Below are 20035 nucleotides of genomic sequence, written 5' to 3'. Positions count from 1 at the left end.
TGTCTGTGCCCTCACTTGTAGCAGAGCAGAAAAATAAGCCTAGCACAGCAACTGTCAAGGCTTGGACTTGAGATACTCAATGCTGATGTGGAGACAGTTATATTTCACTGATAAATTTCCATAAGCTTCAGGCAAGATTGTTTTTTGTACAACTGCACAGTGCATGAAACTGAACATGCAGTGCATCCTACGCTGACAAACTGAGGTGTGGAGCCTTAGCCCCAAGCCCTAGTCACTGCCTCAGGAGGGGCACAGAGGCTCCAGGCAAGTTTCTTTCTTGCTGACAAAAAGATGATCTATGGAGGATGTTACTCATTGGTAGTCAGGGCTGGAAATGGGTTTGCTTTTTTCTTTTGCCGTTTGACTTTGAAGTAGTTGAGTATTCCTGAGTGTAAATAGAAAAGGATCCTGTCAGGGAGTGTTTTGTGCGTCGGTACAGGAAGGAGGTGTATGCGCCGTGCACAGGACAAATCCTGTACCACAGGCAACTTGAGGTAATTTGCCAGTGCTCGTCTGTTTGCCAGCAGTCCTGCAGCGTTGTCCCTCTTACCACCCCTCTGCGGGGCCCCTTTCCTTTTCTATGATAATAGTGACATTCAGCGGGGAAAGGGGAGAAGCAAACATTGAAAAGCCCAGGCACTGTGCTGGTGCCTTACTTGATTTGTTTATTTTGGTAAGCTACTACGCAGTGAACCTGCGCAGCCTTGTTGAAATGACAGAGCAGGAATATGCTGGTGGATGGCCTGGATAACGAGCCCAGGAAAGAGCGGCCCTGGCTTGGCAGCGAGGAGGAATTTTTCTGCTGAGCTCCTCTCTTGCTGAAGGATATTTGCCTGGCACGGTGACAAGGAAGACCCCTTCCTCCCTGCTCATATATGGCAAAGTTTCTTGCTGAGCTCCTAGGCTGCGTGTTGCCAGATAAGGGTGCTTCTTCTGCATGTGAGGTAGGTGACTGTGCAGTGATGCTGTCTGACTAGTGATTTTTAAATGTCTCCGGAGTGTTGCAGGTACCTTCTGGCAGCTTGCGCGCCTCTTCTCCGCTGAGCAATAGCCAGGGCTGGGGCAGGGGTTCAGGAAACTGGGATGTTTTGTGTTCTGTGTAATAGTAACCCCCCAGGGGTGTTTACTGTTCCACATGTTGGTGGACAAAGAGCTGGAGCTTAATTGTGTGCTGCTGCTCACCTGAAAAGTGCTTGGCTTAGGAAATGAACAGCCATCGGTTCTCCCACCCCCAAATATATGCACGTGAACTGACACATCTCGACTACCAGCCGACAAACAAACTCCCTTGGTGTGTACAGCAAGACACAGCACGCACCTTAAGTTCCCTGTCTGAATTTTGGGGTGAAGATAGGGCTGCAGGCATTTCTAGCATTCTGGAAAGAATATGGTTCAGAAAATGAAGTTCCTCAACTCTAGGATGAGAGTAGTGCCTCTGTAGTGTTCCTTCTAGGTGAACTCTCAGTGCTTTGGAGAAGTCTGGTCTAAAGACTCAGGAGAGGATTTTACCCCCCATGCAGTGTATTTAATGGGAGGGTTATTAGCCTAGTTTTAGGGGCTCCAGTCCAAACCTGGATAGCAACTTACTGCAGCAATATGCCTTTGTGTGTGGGCAGCAGGAGCAGAGGAAGAGCTTGCCTTTTAGCATGCATTTGGGGATTTGGCTGGTATTTCAAACGAGGTACTGCTGAACTCAATTTTGTCTGGAGAAACAGCACTAAAAAGGTTTATTAGTTCAGAATTGCGCAGTTCTTCCACCGCATGGATTATACCTGACAAAAGTATAAGTAAGTTGGCAAATAAATTGTCGATGTTTTTAATTTAGGTTTGCCGGTTAGCTTGCGTTATCCCCTGTGTCTTAATTGTCGGCAATACACGTGAGCTCACTTGCTGTTCTGTGCCTTAACCTCCTGTGGTAAATAGCTTCTTGAAAGCATGACTTGAAAGATCTGTTCTAGTTCAACAAATTGCTTGGTGTACTTTTTGTCCTGTGCTTATGTGATTGCTATCACCACCCATCACAGCAGATTGCAAGTACCGTAATTAAACTTCTTCATTTAAGAGACGGGGTTTAGCATGTAGCTCTTCAGTTGAGCGTGTGCCTGTGCCCCTCTGAGCCTGTCTCTGGTGATGAAACCCAAATGAATCGGTGGTGTCGCTCCAGAAGCTTGATTGGAGTGCTTAAGGCAGCCTGAATGGAGCTGATGGGTGAGAGGGATATCCTCAAGCAGGCTTTGGGTGAACGGTGCTCAGTGGTTGCAGTCATGGGGCAGCTTGGGGATAGTGAGAGGCTTCCAGCTGTGCCTGCCCTGTGGCCCTTGTGGCTCAACGGGACCTGGTTTGCCAGCTGTGATTGTGTCTGGCACGGCTGGGTGTGCAGAGCCTTGCCTCAGTTTGGCGAATGCTCTTCAGACCTTTCTGAGGCCACGCTTTGCAAGTGGAAGCTAGCAGGCATCAGGTCTCCTGGGCAGCCTCTGGGTTTTAGTAGAGTTTGTCCCAGGCAAGCCTGTGCTGCAGCTAGGCGATGTGGCAGGGCTGCTGTGGAGGAAAGTGCTCTGCAGACCAGCAGGTGAGCATGAGTGGCAATGAAGGATCTAGGACTACTCATGGTAGAATGAAATTTCATTTCAATAGCTGTCACTGTCCAGAATGAGATTTGGAATGATCTATTACACTGGAGAAACTTTTTTTCCCAAAGTCAGCTCAGTATTGGCTTGATGATAACTGGTCTGCGAGGAATTAACATGGCCTGCTTTGCTTGGCCTCTGTTTCTGGGGCAGTCTCTCAGGATAATAACAGATGTAGGAACTGGTGGTTCTGGAACCTGGCAATCGCCCACAACCACATGGCTGCCAAGGAGCAGCTGCAGGCCAGCTGGCATGCCTGGTAGCACTTGAAATGGTTCTGTGCACCTATATTTAGGCAACTAATAGAGTCTGTAATCGTTTTGGTTGGGAAACAGGCATTTTGTGTTGGTCAGCTGGGGCTGTTGGCTACTGTTCCTTTGCTGGGTCTCTGGTGCTTCCAGTAGGAGCTAAGCAGCTTTGTTTATATGTATGCAGCTACCTTTAGATGTGCTGACCTTCAGCTTCATCCTACCTCAATTTTTATGCAGTCTTAATTGTGCTCTTCTCATTGATAATGAAAAATGTGACAAAGCAGTCTGAAACCAATAACAAAATGCTAGCGGGGGTGATGTTTGTTCAAACTGTCAGCATCTGTCACACGAGAACAAGATGTTCAAAGCGTGGTGTGATCTGCCTTGTGTTTGATATTGGCAAGCCTGCACCTCCAGAATGTCTGTAGAGAGCAGTGTCTGTAATGTTTGGTGTGTGTACTTCTGGGTGCTCATTGGGAAATGCTACCTTTAGGTTTGAGAAAGAGCATGGATAGTACAAAATTTTGTGCAATCTTTTTGCTTGTTAATGTACCCATAGATACGGAGGGGTGTGTGCATGTGGCTGTGCAGGTAAGTATTAGTTGCTGCTTAGAAGCTGATAAATATTAGGCTACCTTCAGAAATGACTGGCAAGGGTAGGTGCAAGTAAAATATCAGTTACATTTGACTAGTGGTTTCCAGAGGCTTGTATGTTGATAAAATAACTTACATGTGCATATTAGCAATAAATGGCAAGCAACAAATAGGTCTGGCTTGACCAGGAAAGCATTGTGTGCTGCTGGAGATCTGGTTTACATCTAACCACTGCAGATGTAGATCCTGTGGCCCAGTGTTTTGCCTCCTGTGGAAGAAAAGTCCACTGCTGCTTTAGCTTCACATGGTGGGCCGTGCCCTGCATTGACCTAGTTTGCATTGACCAGTTTGATGCAGGAAACCTACCAGTAGAATCTGTCCAAATATTTCATCTTAATGAATGCTTCTGAAGTCAATGAGTTGCAGTTTTTCAGAGGTCAAGTCCATATAAACACAACAGGAAATCCCAGACACAATCACTGGTTGTTCCCGGGTCTTGTAATTAAAGCACAAGTCCAGCAAAACGTTGTTAGGCCAAATGATGAAACAGTTTCTGGAGAAGTACTTGGTCAAAACAGCAGACTGATTTAGCTACAAGCAGGGTTTTGCCTGTTGTTCAGTCTTAGTTTCTTGGTGACTCACAAGTGGTTTAGAGAGCTATTAGAGTGATGTGATTTGTCCATTAATTACATGCAAGTGTGATCAGAGAAGTTCACCCCCAAGAGAATGCTTCAGTTGCTCATGCATAAACACCTTGCATTTGTATAAAGTTCCTCTTGAGACCTTGATGTAACTGAAGTGGTTGAATGGTGGTTCAAAGCCTAGCATACAAAAAAGTCTGATTGGATTTCCTGCTGAATTTGCTGATGACCAAGTAAGAAGCTCTCCACATTGCTCTCAGTTTAATTGTAATCTGAATGCAGGGCCTGTAGTACTCCAAACAGATTTTGGTTGAAAGATGCTAGGACTCCAACAAGGTACAGAAGTCTGGGCTTTTAACTGAAGGGATTAAAAATACTTTACTACTCCTTAATGTTAACTTCAGACTGAATTCAAGAGTAAACTTATTGGACACATTCGTAATAGCTGTCAAGTCATATCGATTGCTGGGCTGGGGAATCTTGAATGTCTAAATCTGTAGCTTAAAAGGAACTTTAATCCTTGACTAGTGTGACTACTCTACTTGCTAAAAGAGTTTAAGTGAAAGCTAGGTGGAGGTGATGTGCACAGGAGAAAATAGCTTGTAGATTTCTTGCCAGGAGGCCTATCTTAAAATTGTCACCATTTCACGGAGTCAGATTAAAAACTATACAAAAATTATTCAGAAGGCCTTAGGAGTCATAATGCTGTGGGAGCTTAATAGTCAGTTCAAAATAGAATTAATTGTTCTGGTGTGTGCCTGTGTAAATACCAACTTGTGATATAGCAAGGAGGTTATGATATGTCACCATGATTTCCAAAACGTAAAATTGGAAATCATAATTTACAGTTGACAAATCTATCGAAGACTAACCCAAACCCTGGAGAGCAGCAGGCAGCTGTGTTCATGGCTTCCATCACTGGCTCAACTGCCAGCGTTACTGTCCAAGGTCTGTATTTATCACTAGTGGATTTGTTCAATCCGTTTTGTACTGCCTACATCTTTCTGCTGACCAGTAATGAAATACTTAAGAGCACTGAGACCTGAAACTGCAATTAGGTGTCCAATCATAAGGGCTATGTCTGGCTAACATTTCTTTGAGACAAATGCAAGGAAATGTACCTAGAACTCAAAAGATTGCTCAAGGCCTAAGCATACAGAAAAGCCACAGCATCTTCATGTGTTCATGGCAGTCAAACTTCAGAGTGTCTATGAACATGTTTGCAAGACTTTCCTAACACTGATGACTGCAAGGGGTGTGAGTTTTTAATCTCTTAATCATTAAAGAGCGTTTAACTCCTGGTTAACTTCAGGAGTTAAAAACTGTCACATCACAGAACAAATGTGAAACATTACAGGAGTTGACAGTCTTCAGACATGTTCAGCGTACCAGCAGCATCCTTTATAAATCAGCCATCAGTCATATCTGTTCATCTTCAGACCTGGATCCTTCTTAGCTCTGGGCATGCAATTTCTCTTTAGCAGTGCTGGGATTAGGTCCTGCGGAGTTGGGCATTGTCATTTGACTTGCAGATTTCAGGAAGTTATTCAATGGACAGTCCCTCAATTTCTTGTGGGGGGTGGGAAAGAAACAGAATACTTTGTTTCTGCTGTACTGGGGGGTGGGAGGGGTGGGGAGATAGTGTGGTGTAATCAAAGAGCATTTAATCTACTGAAAACACTTGATATCTTCTGAGTGTAAGGAATTTTACCTTTAGCTTTACTCAAGCTGTTGATTCTTAAGATGACTAATGTCATTCAGATTCTTGGAACTGGAAGTAGAAAGCTCAAGGTTTGATCTGAAAAAATCACTGCAGGATTCTGCTGCGCTGTTTGATTTTTATTTTTTTTCCCCCTTTACTTGTTCCTTCCCTTTTTTTCTCCGTGAGCTTGAAGCAGCTGCCTTGCCTCCTTTGTTTACTGAACTGCTCCTAATCTCATAAAATGTTTTTTTCCCCTGAGGAGAAAAGTAAGCAAGCATAAAAGCATCCCTCTTTCTGTTCTTCTGGTAGTTTATTTTAATTTGTATGCTCAAAAAGAGCCAAGCAGAGGGAAGCTTTGACACAGTTTGTTTGTAAAATGCAAGTGAAATGGTTCACATAAGGAACTTTTGTTGTTGTTATAGGAAAAGAGTTCATTCCTGTGAGCTTTAGATACTTGCTAGCAGGAAGAGCTAAGTCCTAAACTAAGTGTTCCAGATGTTATTTATTTGCTGAAGGACAGTGAGGGATGACTGGATTGGCTAGATTAAAACATAGTTCGAAACTGTATGTGATGACAGCTGTGAGTACATCAACTTAAAAACAGGAGAAACTTTATGCTTCTAAATCCTATAGAGTCCAATTTTGGACAAGTTTTAGCATGTTTTCGCAGTCGAGGATGGAGATGTACGTGGAGCTGATGGCAGTACCACGTGACAGAGTGAGCTTCTCAAGTGCTTTGTGGTCCCTTTACTTAGACAGCAGTGATATCAGAGGTGGAGTGGTGGTAATGCTTTTGGAAATTCCATTCAGAATTTCAAGTGTCTTAAGGTTAAAGTGTGTGGGTCTGTTGCTGAGGCTTAATCCTCTGGACTTGACTCCTGAGATGCAGTTTCCTAGGTGCCCTACTGAGCAGGGGTTTGTTAGCAGGCAGCATGACATAACGGAAGCTCTAATCTATTCCGCATCTGGGTATTTGCCATCTTCTTTTTCCATGTTCTTAAGGGTTTGTGAATTAATGTTTTTTTATACAGGTATTCACCTTCCTCCATGAAAGCGTAGTCTCCTGTCTCCAGGACTCCAAAGCTTAAAAAGCAGGGGGTGGGGACTAGAGGTAGAGTTGTTGGAGCTGGCCACAGCTCTGAAGGGAAGGTGACTGAGTGTGTCATGTGTCTGCTTGCTTAGTCAATGAAAACCTGGAAATGTACCTGCTTGTAAGCAAAATGAGAATGCTGATTCAGAAATAGGAATTGAACATTGTTATAGCAGCAGCGTTTCAAGCTCATTTTAGTTACTTAAGATGCTTCTTTTCACCCTTGTCAGCTAAACCAAACATGTAGTAATATTTCAGCAGCAGCTACCAGCATTTGAGCTGTCCCTACAGCAGGGCTTGGATAATCAGAGCCACCTTGTGCTAAACCTGTCAGTACTCCTGAGCTGTTGTTGAGGCCAAACATTGTGGTTCTCATCTCCTGACTCAGGACCTTAGTATATACAAAATAAAAGAGGGTTGGGATTTGTTACCTATGAGAAGGTCTGCACCATTAGCCTTTGCAGCTCTTAAAATGGGCAAAGTTTGTCTGCCTGGGAGACATTCATTAAGGTCAGAAAGGAATGATACAGTTCTAAAGATCCAAGAATTATTTAAGAAGCTATTGGCCATGAGATCTTTCTTGCAACAAACACTGTGTACTATAACTGTAGAGTGAATTTTTGCTATGTCCTATTTAGGAGAATTAATCAATGTTTCAGAATGTGCGCATTAGATTTCTCTCCTATTCTGCTCTGTGCATTGTGGAATAGCTTGTGTGTACTGACCTTAAAATGAACTTCCTGGTTGTCTTTCCCCTGTCTGAATCCTGAATGTTTAATGAAAATATCAGCCCACATTACTTGGAAGGGGGATTACTTGTCTTGTATTTTTCATGTGCATTGAAGTGACACAAAGAAAACATAGTATGGTAAGGAATAATAACAGTAGGGGGCAGTTTTCTTCAGCTGTAAGGTTTGATCAGATTTTCAGCTAGAATCCATTAAACTGAGAAAGTGCACTTGATTAGAAAAGGTATGAGAACAATACCTGACGTAATTTCATTGCTGGGCTTCATTGTAGTATTTCCATGGGAGGGGAAAGAAGGAAGTATTCACGTTTTGTTACTATCGTTAGATATGAAAAATATTGCCCCTGTATATGATTTCACATTCAAGTGATTCATATGCAAGTTCAACACCAGCAAGGTGTGGTGTTTGGCTGATGTTGTATTGTAAACTTATGTTTAATTCTCTGTGCTTGTCTTCAAATTTGAAAAGTAAGCTATCCAGTTCTTAGCATGAGATTTAATTTAGCCTGCTCAGCATCACGTCTGTTCTTTCCCTCCAGTGCTTACATACCTCTGTTTGACAAGTGGAGTCCATTTGACTTGATTTCTTCTGACAGAATGCATGTCGCTTGGCAGAAGCATGTGAGCAGCTACTGAAAGATGAACGGAGGCATGAACTTTTGCAAGGAGGTCTCGGGAGGCAGGTCTTTCTGTATGCAGTTAGCTTCCAGTGCTGAGTAGACAGGATGTTTCTTGAACATCTGTAATTGGTCTGGAATTGATTTTTATTCTAGCCTTTCTTGATTATCCGTTATTTGAGAAGAGGTGTTCAGAGCACTTGATGTAGATGCCTAACTTTAAGGGAAATACTCAATGTGGGGGAAAAAAATCATTTTGAGGAAAGAGAAAACAAAAATAACAATGTTTCTCTAACAGAAACACAAGTGCTTTAGAACAGAGCTCAACTTTCCCCCTCCTATTCCACAGCAGAGACCTGGAATAAGTCAGTGGCAAGAAGGTTCTTCAGCATAAACCAGCTATGGTACTGGGTGGGCCATTTCCCTAGGCTTTGAGGCTTTTTGCATCGTCCTCCTGGAGGCAAAGCTTCAGCCATGCTTCATAGCAGGTGTGTGCTTCTGGAGACCCACAGCTACTTTTTGGGAGTGAAAAACAATTTTATGCATGGCTGATGCAGCAGTCTGGAGAAGACATTATATCCTTAGAGCTCACTTGGAAATAACTGCACTGTAAAGAAACGTATGCTTCAGTGGAAGTGATGAAGCATTGGCTTAAGGTTGCTTGGGATACCTTAGGTGTCAGGACTTTTGTCTAAAACCTTTAAAAAAAAAAAGGTTTAAAAACCTTTAAGAAGGTTTTAAAGGTCTAAAACCTTTAAAAATGTTTTTTAAAAGGTTTTAAAGGTTTCAAAGTTTTTTGATTTTTTTGTTTTGTTTGTTTTTTAAAGGTCTTAAAACCTTTAAAAAGGTTTTTGACTTGTAAGGTATAAAGATAAGACTGGCAAGCTTTATTGGCTAGTTGCATTTTCTTGCTAAAGAACAAGTCACATGCACTTGTTTTAAATGTTCTAAGCATTTTTGAAGCTGGTAAGGCAAAATAGTGGAGATAAAGAGTATTTTGTTGAAGGAGAAATGAATGCAATTAACAAATCTGTGGTCTTAACCTAATAAGATAGGCTACAACTTTTTAATAAAAAAGCTATCATACAAACTGTATCTAAAGTGTTAGCTTGAGGTAGGTGTAACTGGAAAGGTGGTATAAGTGGTAATCCTGGCAGCTGTAGAGTTAAGATGGGTTGCAGTAAGGATAAAAATCATGCTGTTGCTCATTTCTGAATGACTGAAGTTTGAGCATTGTGTTTAAACATGGAGCTCTTTCCTGGCTGTTTATAAAGGTGCTTAGGTACAAATGTCTTTCTTTGAGTCCACATATAAAAGTGTAAAGAATCACAGGTAGGAATGGCATAGTTGCAAGTAATGTTTGTGCTACTTTTCCTGAATGGTGTGCTTGCTTCTTGTTCTGAGTGGGCGTTTTGAATTGCTTGGAACTCTGCTAGGCTGAGCTCCCCTTGGCTGAGGTGAGCCTGGCTACAGAGGTACTGCAGGCTGAGCACCGCTGGAGTGGTGAGACCTTGACTACGCACAGAGGAAGACAGCCTATTAAATTCAGGGGGGTCTCCACATTTCAGGATACTGGTTAATAAAACATGTGATTTAATTCATAACAAATGCACACAGAACAAGTGGCAGCAGCATGTTCTTGTTGTTTGCTTCTTTGTTTTTGTGTTGGTCTTTGATAATGTACTTGCAATGCAGTTGGCAGGGAATATCATTATATATAGAACTGGTTTATAAGCCTCTTGAATAAGGTTGCCTTACCAAATGTCCATAATGAGTTTGCTCTTAAATTATTTAAGAGTTCATTTGAAACAAACTCTTTTAATGTATCCACTGAATTGCCTAGTGTACTTGGGAATAACCAATTATGTATCATGTGAATGTTTGTTTTTTCTTTAATTTGGTGTTAGTGACATCTGGTAACAGTGTTGTTGACAAGATGGTCTAAAGGCTCTTTCCGCTAGAATAAAGCGTGACTTTTTTTTGCAGAAGTTTTATTTTTCTTCCAAAAGCTGTAGCTGAGTAATGGTTAGGGATTGTGCAGAAGCTCAGAGCTTATCAGTTCTGCTGATTTTACACAAGCTCCAAGCGTTCTTTGCTGGTGCTGGTAAAAGCTGTGTCTGTAGTTGTTGGGTTACTGCTCAGCTGGAACTTCTGAATGGTTACCTGTAGAGTCATACAGTAGATGACTTGCCAGTGCTCTGGGTGGGATCCAGGAATTGCTTATGTATCTTACTTGGATGGCCTCTTATTTTCATTGTTTGATGGCACTCTGGCAAACCTTAAAACACCTGTTGAAGCCAGTTCTGTTCAGACTCTATCAAGGTGCATGTTATTAGCTGACTTGGTGCACTTAACTAGAGGCTAGGAGAATTTCAGGGCTGTGCAAGGGCAAAGCGTTAAACCTCAGGATTTGGTCTCAGGCTATTTAAATGTTTGGTTAGAGAGGAGACACAGCACAATTAAGCGTTCTGCTTGCTGTTTAAAATTAATTATCCTTTACTGGCTTCCGGATTTGCTTGTGTTGCCTTAGTGGCTTTTTTCCTTTGATCAAATTGTCTCTGAACATGAAGCTCTTTAAGAAGAATCATGAGTGTTGTCTAGGCAAGTTTCTCTTCTGTGATGTGTGATTCTTAGGTGAAAAATATTTATTTCCACATATCTGAGCTGTATTTGGAGGATGGCTTCTCAGCTACGCTGCTCCTGATAGAGGGGTAGGGATGAAAGCCACAGTTGACTTGATACAGACTTGACTTTACACCCTGTTTCCTTGATGCTGTAGTTCCCAAGAAGCAGGGAGCGTTGCACGCTGCTTCAGTTGTGTCCAGTCAGTAGCAGAGGCTGGGAGCAAGTGTACTTCTGGTGAGCTCTGTAGCTGCAGACCTGCTCCATGCAGGAGAGGTGCCCAGGGACCTGCTGGCTTGCATCCTGCTTGGTCTGGCTGCTGGGATCAAACACTAAGTGCTACTTGCAGACTGGTGTGTGGATGGGGTGTAGGAAAAGGATATGGTGACAGATAGCTCTGATAAGAACTTGGAAAAGCAGCCATGAGTACCTTAAATGATTTTTCTGTGGTATGCTTTTACCTTTTCTTTTTCTCCCAGCTGAATTTGTTTTCTTTCTTTTCTAGTCCAGACAGTCCCGTGGTGGTGTGAAGCAAAGCACTAAGCAGAAGGTATGCTCAAACTTTTTTTAAACAGTCGATTTGTTTTATTTCCCCTATAAAGCATTTGGGTGCATTTGTGTTCAAAACATGCTAGAAAATTGGGAATTCTTGAGTGACCTAATACTTTCTCTGACTGCCTACTGACCTGGATGCATGTATTAGTAAGTTATCATTTGAGCAGTAATGATATTTTGGGTTTAAATCATGCAGTAACAAGCTGATCTAAACACTTTTTTCAAGTGGTTTTCATTTGAAAACCACGTAGTTCACCACCCTAAAACCACTTGGTGTTTGGTGTTGAAAAGACTAGATCTGATTTCATGTTACACAATTTTGTATCTGTTTTGTTAGACCAGTCTCAACCATTTGTTTTACTAAATGGTCTCACTGAGGTTGCAGATAAATGAGGATGGTAGTGTCAGACCTTGGGTCACTGAAAGCAATGTGCATTTGTAATGCCAACGCAGTCACAAAACTCCAGAGCCATTAAGGTCACTGGAAGGATTCTCAATGACTTGAGCAGGAATTGAAAGAGATTTTTCCAACAGGCCTAGGGCTACATTTTTAGGAGACCTTGCACTGGTGTTTTTTGTGGATAATTGGCAATTTTGCCTACAGTTGCGAATCTGAGCGGGGCTGTATGCAAATGGAGCTTTCACGCTTGGCCCTTGTAGTTAGTAATTACTGGGTGATATGTGTAAATCTGGGAGTTGATGGAGAACTGAACTGATGTTTTCCCATTTTATGTGCTTTTTCTACTTCAAGGAAATTATCATCTTTTGACATGGGTGGCTGGAAAACTGTTTAGAGTGCAGTATCAAGCAGGAAGGTTGAAGATAGGAAATGAGTGGCAGGTGCAAGCCTGTCCTTAAGCTGCTCAAAAATCACAGCTGAAAAGTGCCCCAGTGGTGCACGTGGAGTTCTTTGCACTTGCCTACAAACAACAATTAATAAAACTGAAATCTTTGAGTGGTCTAATACTGAGCTGAGGTTAAAAAACTGTCACTTCCCTGGGGCTTTCCCTTCAGGGTATTAAGGATCACATGCAGGGGAAGAGACTGCCTGTGGTCAGTGTGCCAGGGACAACAGAACAGCTGGAGTCAGACATGGTTAGTGCTGGCAGTCTGTCAGGTAGATATCGGGGGGGAGGGGGAGGAAATGGTAGAATGTGAATTATTACTGACACCTGGTATTTTCCTTGCCATCCTGATGAGTTTCTCAAGTTAAATTTCAGGATGCTTTCCCTACTATCACCCTTTTTGTTTTGTTTCTGTACTGTCTCCTTAAGCTTACTGCTAATTCTGGGTTTTCCTCACTCCCTAGCCCACTAACCTTGTTACCTTTGTTCTTTTCAAACACTGCACTTGCTGGTCCCTCTTACGCTTTGCTGCCTCATGCAAATATAATGAGCTGTGGTAGTGAGCTGTGCTGTTGGAGTGCTCCCACTGCAGACTCCCCAGATGCTTCATTATTTGCTTATAATGCTAGCATGCCTGCAGGGCTTGGTTGAAAAGGCTGTGGGGAAGTAAACTTGACAAGGCAGAGAAGTTGGTAACCTTTTGCCTTTTTTCCTTTGCATCAGTACAGCGTTAGCCGTTGTATCAAGTGATGCCAGCTCACCAGTGAAATAGCCAGTTGTGCAGGCACTACCATATGTTTCTTCTTTGCTCTACTGCTAATAGCAGTGGGTAGCGTTAGGCCAACTAGATCTTAACTCCAATCAGAGGTATAGGGCAGAAACGTGATATTTTGTTGTGAGAAAAGGAATGTTTGTGCATGTGTGTGCTCATATCCTGCTTAGGGGGAGAAACATGACCCTGGAGTGATGTTTTCTCCTGGTATGAGAAAAGGAACACCTCCTTGTACCCTGCATGTAGAGGATGGAGGCCGAGTGCAGGAGAGTGGAGGGGGGCTTGAGGTAACAGTGAAGGGTGCAGGAAGCAGCTTAGTTAGCCTGAACCAGGAAGAGAAGCCAAACCCTTCAAGAAATAAGCTTCTGGCTGATGAAACTAGTGGCAGAACACAAAGGGTGCGTGTTTGCCCTACCTTGCTAGCCCAGGTGCTTTAAGCTTTCCAGCTGGAAAACTAAGCTGCCTTCTGACAGACTTGATAGCAGAAGCTAAAATCCTTGTCCTCTTTAATTTGTTATTTAAATCATAGAAAAATGACATCAGTCAAAACTTACTGAGAAGACTTTGTCACCGCAGCTGCTCTTCCCCATGTGCTTCCACTATCTTTTAAAGATAAAAGGGGCATACAAATCTGTGTGTAGAGGTGGCTGGCAGGTAGTGTGGCCTCTAGGGGTCTGCTTTCATTATGCCTGTATAATTATGACTGGCTAAGTGTCTGCAAGCAAGCACATATAGAATTAGTAAAGCTCACTGATTGTTCTAATGGAAACAGTGATGTGCACCAACTCTGGAAGGCGTGCTCTGTTCTCTGGATGAACTGCCCCTCAGCGTTCCCTCCCCTTGGGCTGTGTTATGGGAACTGGGCCTCTGAGAGAGGAACTAGGAGGCTGTCTGCATCTCTCAGTGGAATTGCATGCATGGTTGGCTGTCTGGCTGCCATGCATGAGAAGTAACGTGGTTATCTGTCTTGAAATAACGTGGTTAATGTTCTCTGTGGAGCATGATCGCATGCAAGGCTGAAGGATCTTAAGTGCTGCAAATCCCATCGTTAGGAAGTTGTGTTCACCAGAGTGCCTTGGGCTGGCCTCGCTTGCTCGGTGCTGGAACTGCTGCTGTCAGTTGTGTGTGCTTGCTTTATCCAGCTGTGACTACTGTAGGGGAAACATGAATGTTGTGTAATGGACCCTACAGAGCTATGTCATAATTAGGAACTATTATGCTAAATTTAAGTGTGTTAGGTGGTCTGTCCCGTAAATACACTTGTTTCCTAGGTTTTCTGCAGCACAAAGTTGAACAGATTTCTTTAGTGTTGTTATTAGCATATTCTAAGTGAATGAACTGACTTTTCTCCAGGTGAGTTAACAAGTGGGAGTACGGGATCTTTAAAGATGGGGAAAGCACTGGAGGTGAGTTCCATCTTCAGAAAAAACTGTCCCTATACTTTTGGTTCTGGAAAGACTAAAACTTGTAATACTGTACAGGTTTAAACAGGTTACAATGCTTAGGCGAGGTCACTAAACTTGAGTTAGGCTATAAATATCACTTAGTTTTTCTCGCAGATTTTGTTACAGATCAGCCTCCTTTCCTTGTGAGAGGTTGGCAGGTGTCTTGTGTGTTTCCTGTGCAGTCTAAATACAAGATCCTGTAAGGAAAGAAGGTACCAGCTACGCTTGAACTTGTAAAAGCCTTTTAGCCTTCAGGGCTGTTCCCTCTACTCCTAGGTAAAAATTGTCCCTCTATATCCTTATCAACACTGCTTGGCCAGAAGTAAGGCTTTTTTTTTTTTTTTTTTTTTTTTTTCAAGCAAAGGACACTTTGCTAGTGTTGATGGAAAGCCCAATTCAATTCCGTTGCTTAAAGTTAAGTATTGCATATACTGTCAATTAAGAGGTGAGACTCCTTTTGGACTGCTTTAGACATGTGCTTGGTTCAGACAGGCCTCCTTGAAATACTGCCTACGTGAGCATTTTGGTAGTATTTAAATGGTTTCCCTTAAATATGTCTATCTGTCTCTATCTCCAATTAAGTGAACTGCTTCCTGAAAAGGATAAGTGTTGTGATGAAAGCTGTAATTTTTCTAATGAGCTGGATCTTAGTTAATTTGCAAGCTCTAATAAGGTATTCTTCAGTGAATAGGTTTGCTGCGAGCCACCTTATTTTGCATCTCCTGGTGAATGCATCAAAAGCAACCACTCTTTATTGCCAGCCTGTTTCCTGAGCATTATTTGGGTGTAGCCTTTGAAGAAACCTGGGGGATCGTGCTGGTGCTCCTGGAGCAGCTTACGCTTAGACCCCACGTGTGATGTCTACTGATGTCACTGGTGGAGGACAGAGAGGAGCTGTCAGCTGCAGCACTGAAGTGTCCCCTGTCCTTAGGCTTTGATGGAGAAGGCCCGTGGGAGTCTTGAAACAGAAATGGTGTTTTGTAGCAGGTGGGGGTAAGTAGTGGGAGGATCTATCCATCAGTGCCCTAGCTGTGGGACAAACTTGTCAGGTTTTCCTCTTTTTTCCAGTGGGCAGTGTAGCTATTGATTTCTTGTCAAGTTGTCACAGCAGCTCTGGTAGCAAATGAGGGCTGTTTCGCCAGCATCAGAGCTTAGCTTTTAAGAACCCATCAGATAGTTACTTGGGGCCATCATTACTATTCTGCTTTGGTTTAAAAGATGTGTAATAGCTGGTGATTATAGTAATGACTCTCTGCATCTCTGAACTTGCCCCTTGTGTTCACTTCATCAGCCGCTATTACGCTTTTAATGCAGTCTGTTGGCAATGAGTGTAGGCTGGTAGGCTTCTGAACCTACTGGCCACAGAGGATTAACCGATGAAGAAGAAAGGATGGGGGTTAAAGGGCCAGGTGAAAATCTACTGGGGGAAAAAAAAAAAACCAACACTTTGAACTCAGGTAAACTGAAAAAAGTGATTACACTAGTAGTTATCTCAGCTGCGAACAGCTCAATGATAATTTCCTGTCCATTTTTTGGTCCTTTTTATATTTCAGTATGGGGTGGGAAGGAGGTCCATTATGGTTTAAAATACCGATGCTCTTGGAAGTGAAAATTATCGCAGTGAAAATATTAATTCAGTACTTCTATCGTGACAATTTGTCCTACACAACAGGGTGAAAGCCTCATTAAACTGGCAATAAAGGATAAAACTTTTTTTTTTTTTTTTTCTGGGATTTTAGCCCTAAAAATTACACTTAGAATTCACGTGCTTTTTTTTTTTCTTTTTTCTTTTTTCTTGTTCCCCCTCCCCCAGTGGTTACAGGGTACCTCCTGTTCCTTTCTCCCTATTTATATTTTTCTTAATTGTTAACTCTGGAAATGCAGTACAGAATGAGAACTGATCTGTGAGCTTGACATACGCCTCTGAGAGCAACCCTGCTGTACAGTTAGGCAACCCAACTGGTTGTGACAAGCTATGCAGCCAATGAAGAGATTTTCCTTTCTTCTTGTTCTCAGGTGTTAATGTCTTGTTGTGACTTATGAGCAATTATACCACTTCATACCTAGTGTGTAGCTGTTTTCGTGCAATTACTGTTCTGCACTTGAAACATGTATTAGGAAAAAATACATTTGTTAACCTTGCCTTGTGAGTCATGTGTTGAAACCTTTTAACCTGGCAGGAACATTCATCTGTTTGTTAACAGGGTAGCTCAAGCTGTTTGGCTGAATTTCTGGGTAGCTGTAGCTGCAGCAGCAGGAATTGTCTTGGGCTTAAAAACACATTACGTTAGGTTCTGCGCAGTGCCAGTTTCTTTGAGTGTACTAAATTGGGAAAAACAGTTACAGATAAAGGGTAAAACTGCTGGGAGGTTGAGATGAAATGAAATTGGTTTTTCTACTCATACAGAAATGGGTAGCAGAGATCAGGCTAAGGTGGTTTTTAATCCAAGCAAAATGCTTTAATGAGGGCCTCTGCTTTCCTGATGTGGGAGGAAGTGTAAAAATATCAAATTTGGGTTCTTCCTATGAGCTGAAAACTGAACCCAAGTCTCTGAGAAGATTCTCGGTGACTAAATGAGTTAATGCTAATTAACTGCTTTTATTGCTGTAACTAACAGGATAGTGTGGTGTGATTGCTTTTTCTTGTGTTTGACTTGGGTCATAAATACCCTGCATATGTTCAAGTTGCTAGTTAAAACAGGTTCTGAGGCTCCCTCACATATTCCAATAGCCCATGCTAAACCTCAGGCAGAGCAGAGGAGCTATTAGTGGGAGAGAAAAAGGATAATGTGAATTCAGAGAAGAAAAACTCGCTACAAAGACTTCTGTATAATTAACACTGATGCTGAATGTAATCTAACTGATGCAATAAAAATGAAAATGTAGTGTGGAAGAACTTGAACATGACTTTTTGTGTGCAATGAGGACAGGTGGCTATACAAAAGGGGCTGATTCTGAAAGTGCCGAGACCTGCAGCTCCTGTCACCTTCAGATGTTTTCCCTAGCAGGTGACAGCCTAACATCTGAATGTCTTTGAGCCCTTTGAGAGGAGTATGCTCAAACACTGAAGATGGCTTCCTGGTGAGTAGAATTGGGTTGGTTTTGCAAGTGGCAGCTGAAGGGCATTATAGGATGCTTATATCAATCCACTGAAACATTTTGTTTGAGTTAATCATAAATTTCTTCTCCAAATCTCAAGGGTAACACACCTGTGCTTTCTCATGACCTGAGCCACCCGCCTGCTTTCCTTAAGAAATTAGTATGGATGCGGGGATGATATAAATGGGGAAACTGTGGGCTCTTGGGAATCTGAGACTTCAGGCGTTTTTGTGATACTCAGTCTTGTTGCTCATACCTGTGTGTGAGGGCTGATTGTGCTATAACCTGCTAGAGAATCCTTTCCTGACATGAACAGCTGGAATCGGGGAGGGGCTGATTCTTAGCTGGTAGGCTAGTTTCTTAAATAAAACCCAGGCCTGGTGGTGATGAGGTTTTGTCTAGTCCTAGAAGCTTTCCGGTTGATGGTTGACTAACAGCAGCAGGGAAACAGTCCTGCTGTTTTGGAAGGTAAGGAGTCTTTTTCTTCAGGCAGGAAGAAGATAAGAGGTTAAGTCCAAGGCTGAGGAAATTCAGGTTAAGTGAAGGTGTGACTGTGCTGGAAAGATGTCACTCATTGTCCTTTGGGACAATGTGTTTTGTGGAGAATGAGGTAGCATTTAGGATGCAAAAATGTATTTCAGCTGCATGGCTGTGCTTGACCCAGTAGTTACTTGTGTAGTGCTAGATGTTGTTTTTCCACGAGTAAGCCCAGTTGTCTGATACATTGCAGTTACTCCGGAGGGTAAGAGTTTCGATTTTTAGGATGAGAAACAATGGAAGAGAAGACTTGTTGAACTACTTTTCCTTTTAAACTCGTATTAACAAGTAAAAGATTTAAAAGGTCACTAATTTGTTCAGTATATGTAATTGGAATTCTGTGTGAAATTCCCTCCCCTTTGACTTGTCTTGCTAAGAGTACTTACTCTTGCTAAGGGTATTTTTAGAGGAAACCTTCAGGGCTTCCTCTGGGGCTGGATACAGTCTTAGGGCTCTAACCCTGTCACTTAACAGACAGAAGTATGTATCTTTCTGCTCCTGTTACCTACAGTAGAAGAAACCCCAGTAATATATGAAACCTAATGTTTGTTTTTCTTAGCCAAAAAACTCATTCTAAGTTTTGGAACCTATTTTTATAAATGTTTGTTATTTTTCTGTTGGCTTCTTAATGTTTATCTGAGAGTGCTTTGGATCACATGTGTGAATTTCAGTTACACGAAGTCTGAGTTGTCTAGCTTCAGGTGCTTTGTAACAGAACATCTCTGCTTCATGCTGTATGCTTGGTCACGCGGGGGATTCAGCTTCAGTGGCAGAAAATCTCTCAATGCACCAGTTCCCGTCAATGTGGGTGAAACTACTGTGAACAAACACTGAGGATTGTTACCTTCCGTGCTTGACTAATATGCTGAGCAGCCTTCAGGCATACAGTAGGCTGAAATGTTTAGTGCTCATTTCTCCAGCCTTTTTGAGGAAATGCTTGCCTAGAGTTGAAATGCTGAACATGTTTAAGGAAAAAAAATGTATCAACTGATTCCAGTTTGAGAGCCTAATTTTGCCTTGAACTCTTAAGTTTTTAGGTCATCTCACAGGCAAATATTACGTCTTTATTGGGTGAGCTATTAGCTCCACTTTGCATTAAATGAGGATAAGTAGTTTTCTTTGCCCTGTTTTGCATTTTATCCCAACAGCTTTTCCATTAATTGTGCTGCAAACCTTCATTATCTAAATAGGATGCAGATGATGGTCATTAGACTGGAGGGTTGATCCTGCTGGCACAGTTAACAGTTTCTTCACTGGGGCACAGGAAAATATAAATTATCAGCTACATTTGGGTTAGTATTTTAGATTATTTCTGTATATTTTATTGCTGGGTTGGTGTTGATACTGTTTGTTCTGGAAATAAAACTGATTAGAGACTTAAGGGCTTGATGAAGGAAAAGAACTAATGTATTTCTAGCAGGTAGTGCTCATTCTTGATGTAACATTCTGTTTAGAAGTTGAGGATGTTATTGAAAGCATTGCTGTGCACAAGCCAAAGTTGGTGGGCACCAGGTTACGGTCGTTGTTAGTACTTTAGGAATATTGTGCATCATGTGCTGAGATGCCCAAGTGCTTGCTGTGTTGTGCAGAAGTGATTCATACTGACAAGGAGATAAAATGAGGTCCTGGTACGTGAACACAGATTTCTTGTCAAAAGTATTGGTGGTTTGTTGAAAGTTAATGGCCCTTCTGCAAGTGGATGGAGGGTGACGCATAGAGCACGGGTGTTCTCTGACTGACCCCTCACTTAGGAGTGTCTCTTTGAGCCTGACACCCCTCCAGGAATGCCTTGCCTGTTACAGTAGGAGGGAAAACTGACCAGAACAGCTGAAACTGACCATTGCAGAGAGCTGTGGAAGGGACAGCATTCACATTCGATTTGCAAAAGTT

At 42.3% G+C, this 20035-nt stretch overlaps 1 protein-coding gene across 1 annotated transcript in view; it reads left to right on the top strand.

Annotated features, from left to right (window-relative positions):
• The first annotated feature begins 573 nt into the window (after positions 1–573).
• Positions 574–20035, top strand: part of RASGEF1B (RasGEF domain family member 1B) — a 144776-nt gene continuing 125314 nt past the window's right edge. The window contains exons 1-2 of the mRNA XM_032186977.1: positions 574–944; positions 11398–11442. Of these exons, the coding sequence (XP_032042868.1) occupies positions 876–944; positions 11398–11442 (114 nt within the window). The 5' untranslated portion in view covers positions 574–875. The remainder of the gene's footprint in view (positions 945–11397; positions 11443–20035) is intronic.

Source organism: Aythya fuligula, chromosome 4 (assembly GCF_009819795.1).
Source record: "Aythya fuligula isolate bAytFul2 chromosome 4, bAytFul2.pri, whole genome shotgun sequence".
Classification (NCBI taxonomy): domain Eukaryota; kingdom Metazoa; phylum Chordata; class Aves; order Anseriformes; family Anatidae; genus Aythya; species Aythya fuligula.
The sequence above is the reverse complement of the archived record's forward strand: the minus strand, read 5'-3'. Positions and strand labels throughout refer to the sequence as shown.